Here is a 3,757-nt window from a genome sequence, read left to right as displayed (position 1 = left end):
TAAGTTAGTAACCTGGTTAAGCGACTCTGGCTTCCTCATCCGATTTGTCAGAAGGTCGTAAAATGTGATCCCGTGACCCCAGGATGCTGCGACGGTCATAAATGTGAGTCAGTTGCCAAGGGTCTGAATTTTGACCACGTGACCGCAGGGATGCTGCAATATTCGTAAGTGTGGAAAACAGTCAGAAGTCACTTTCATCGGTGCCGTTGTAACTTTGAACTGTCGCTAAACGAATGGTCGTAAGTGGAGGACTATGTATGTAACACTGCTTCGTGTGATACGTGCTCATCGCTCGTTTTTTTTGACTTCCCTGTTACTCTAGAGTCGAAACTACGGGACTGGCTGGCCCGGGCAAAGTCGCGCTTATCTTCTGTGGTGGAGGAGAAGGAAGAGGAGGAAGAGCGGGTGTCGTTGCAGGAATTAAGGCCGTAGGGAGGGAGGGAGGGAGGGGCAGCACCTCAGCAACGAATGGACTGGCCTCAACTGCTCTTCGATGGAAACAGAAGATGGAACTGGGTGCCTTTGGGCTGAGCTGACCCACTTAATGGAGGAAGAATTCTCTGTGTGCCTCAGTTAATGCAGATCATAAAGTTATCTGAGAGTGAAAAACCCAGCAGTTTAGCCAAGTATTCTCCTCCTCTCCTCCTCCTACTTCTCCTTCTCCTCCTCCTCCTTCTCCTTGTCCTTCTCCTCTTCCTCTTCCTCCTTCTCCTCTCTTCTCCTCCTTCTCCTCCTCCTTCTCCTCCTCTCTTCTTCTTCTCCTCCTCCTCCTCCTCCTTCTCCTCCTCCTCTCTTCTCCTCCTCTTCCTTCTTCTCCTCCTCTCTTCTTTTTCTTCTCCTTCTTCTTCTTCTCCTCCTCCTCCTTTTCCTCCTCTTCTTCCTCCTAGTCCTTCTCCTTTTTTCTCCTCCTCCTTCTCCTCCTCTTCCTCCTCCTCTCATCTTCTCCTTCTCCTCCTTCTTCTCCTCCTCCTTCACCTCCTTTTCCTCCTCTTTCTCTTCATCCTAGTCCTTCTCCTTCTTTCTCCTCCTTCTCCTCCTCCTCTTTCTCCTCCTCCTCCTCTCTTCTCCTCCTCCTCCTCCTCCTCCTCCTTGTCCTCCTTCTCCTTCTCCTCCTCCTCCTCCTCCTCCTCCTCCATGTCCTTGTGGAACAACCTGCCTCCAGACATTGTGGGTGCTCCATCACTGGAGGCTTTTAAGAAGAGAATGGACAGCCGGCTTCCAGTTTGAGATTGCGGTGCTGGCAGATGTGCGAGGCGATCACTCTCTCCGCCGCCTGGTTTTCTCCCGCTGGGGAACCCTGAAAAGGGTTGGAAGTCGCCCTGGAGAGGCGATGAGCATGAAGAGGACCCCCGAGTGATCGCAGAAGGGTGGCAGCCCTCCCGTTTGATCCGGGGTAGCTCTTCGAACTGACGGGGGAAAGATTGGCCATTAACATGGCCCATCACTAAGCTGCTACCAGCCAAGGCCAAAATTACTAACAAGCACTTCAAAAGCACCACAGAGAAATTGGGTGAGATCTTACCTTCTTTGTACCCCAAGTACTTTCCTGTAAAAAGCTTCTTGAAATTTCTTCCCCCTGTGAGGAGAGAGGGAAGGGAATGTCTTCCTCCCGCCCTCTAAAATGGCGGCGTCAGACTACCTAGGGGACATAAAGCCTTGAAAAGAACAACTAAATAATTGGAATTGCATCCTCTTGATATTTGCGGACCCAAAAAGTTCCTACTCTTATGGGGATCTGTTACCTTATCTACTTGTAAAAAAGATGAAAAAGAACTTAAATTGGATAAAAATCTAGCCCGGTTTTTGAAAAAAAATTTAAATGCTATCGGGGACATCTTGTGGCGAAGCGTGGTACAGCAAGTGAATATTCTTGACAAAGAGACCTGCTTACAGCCCAGATCTGTCCTTGGTATTATCTAAAAGAGATAAAAAGCTGAGAGAAAAGCTGGGCGGTGAAATTGTTTTTTAGGAATTGTGGAGGTGAACAATTACTGACTCTTGTTTCAAAAATAGCCTCCACTAAAGGACCATTTATAACTATCTCAGAAATGGAGGAGGACCAGCAACAAATTTCGGCTAACTATAAACTTATATTTGAAAAAATTTCTTGAAGGTACTGAGGTAATCAAATCTAGACTGAAAGACAAAGGTGCCAGCTTAAACCTACAAAGCGAAAGCCTGATCGCAACTGAAGAACTTACAATTCAAAAAACAACAGAAGCGGTAGAAAGTAATTCCAAGACTTTAAAAAACAACAACTACAATGTACTGAAAATTTAGACAACCAAACCCTGATTGCAACTAAAGAACCTACAACCCAAAGAACAACAGAAGCGGAGAAAAGTAATACCAAGATGGAGGGTGTTAAAGATCAACAAGTACAGCTTACTGAAAACCTAGATAATCAGACAAGAACCATAAAATTGGACATGACCTTTTACTTAAACCAGAAGAAACCTGAGGAAAAAGAAGACCAGATCGAATTGAAGATAAACATACCAGAGCAAATATGGGGATTTGAGCCACCAGGGCCTGGTTGGCATAAAAAGAAAGCTAGAGTTAGATTTAAAAAATGGGGTCTTTTGATTTATTAGAGAGGATCCTAAAGTCTCAACTAGTGGGCTAAAGGGAGATTTTGAGATGAAGGGAAATATGAGTATTAGATTTAAATATTGTGGGAAAATGATAAAAAAATAAGGGATTAATTGGCTTAATATTGAGGATTTAGATTTATAAGGGAAATGAAAATTAACTATTAGGAAATAGCTTTGAATTATTGTTTAGCCCAGATAATATAGATGATGGATTTGAGACAATAAAGGATACTCCATTAGTAAGTGGTAATGTACTAACTGGGATGAGAAATAGAAAATGTTTATGAAATAAAATAAGAATATATTTCAGTAACTAATATGTGTATTTTAGATATTATAACTTTTACGTAGTGAAAGAAAGGAAATTTGGGATACCCGAAGCTTAAATACTATGGATATTAAAGGTTAAATTGGAATGCTGCAATTAAAAGTTAAAAATTAGGTAAAACTTAAAAACAGGATATGGATATGTATAAGCAAAAATATATTGATAAATGTTTTAACTGTGCTTGTTATAGTTAGAAATTTACTAGCTTAAATATGATATAGCAAATCTTAAGGGAAACAGAGAAGGAATTTTTGATGATGTAACCTGAGATATGTACTAAAGCTTTTGTTATTGAACTATTGACTGCCGAATCACCACGCTGCTTTCCAAATACTCAAATGTAAAACTGGAAAACCAATAAAAACCTGTTATAAAAAAAGAGAAGAGAATGGAAAGTCATTGGTTTAAAATGTTATTCTTCTTGTGCCATATCTGTTATCGGACGTTGGCGATCATGTTGGCGATCCTGTTTTTATCAGCAGCCACACGAAAAAGTGCTGCTGAGTTTTGTCCAAACCAGTCCCTTAGATTTTGAAGCCATGATGTTCTTCTTCTGCCTGGACCTCGTTTGCCTTCCATCTTTTCCTGGAGGATTAAATGGAGTATGCCATATTTTCCTGGGTGTCGCATCCCATGTGGAGGGAAGTGTGTAGTGGGGTGCCCCAGGGCTCTGTTCTGGGCCCAGTGCTCTTCAACATCTTCATCAACGATCTGGACGAGGGGATAGATGGGGAACTCATCAAATTTGCAGACGACACCAAGCTGGCAGGAATAGCCAACACTCCAGAAGACAGGCTTAGGATACAGGAGGACCTGGACAGACTTGAACACTGGG

At 42.9% G+C, this 3,757-nt stretch overlaps 1 protein-coding gene across 1 annotated transcript in view; it reads left to right on the top strand.

The window, feature by feature from the left end:
- The window catches only part of LOC107297815 (transient receptor potential cation channel subfamily V member 2-like), a gene marked incomplete at its 5' end in the record, with an annotated part of 29,417 nt that extends 28,985 nt beyond the window's left edge, over positions 1 to 432 (top strand). The window contains one exon of the mRNA XM_015827178.1: positions 323 to 432. Coding sequence (XP_015682664.1) covers positions 323 to 432 — 110 coding nt within the window. The remainder of the gene's footprint in view (positions 1 to 322) is intronic.
- Between the last annotated feature and the right edge of the window lie 3,325 nt (positions 433 to 3,757).

This window comes from Protobothrops mucrosquamatus, unplaced genomic scaffold, assembly GCF_001527695.2.
Source record: "Protobothrops mucrosquamatus isolate PMUCROS unplaced genomic scaffold, P.Mucros_1.0 scaffold3542, whole genome shotgun sequence".
NCBI classification, from domain to species: domain Eukaryota; kingdom Metazoa; phylum Chordata; class Lepidosauria; order Squamata; family Viperidae; genus Protobothrops; species Protobothrops mucrosquamatus.
Note: the sequence above shows the minus strand (reverse complement) of the source record. Positions and strands in the feature narration are given on the sequence as shown.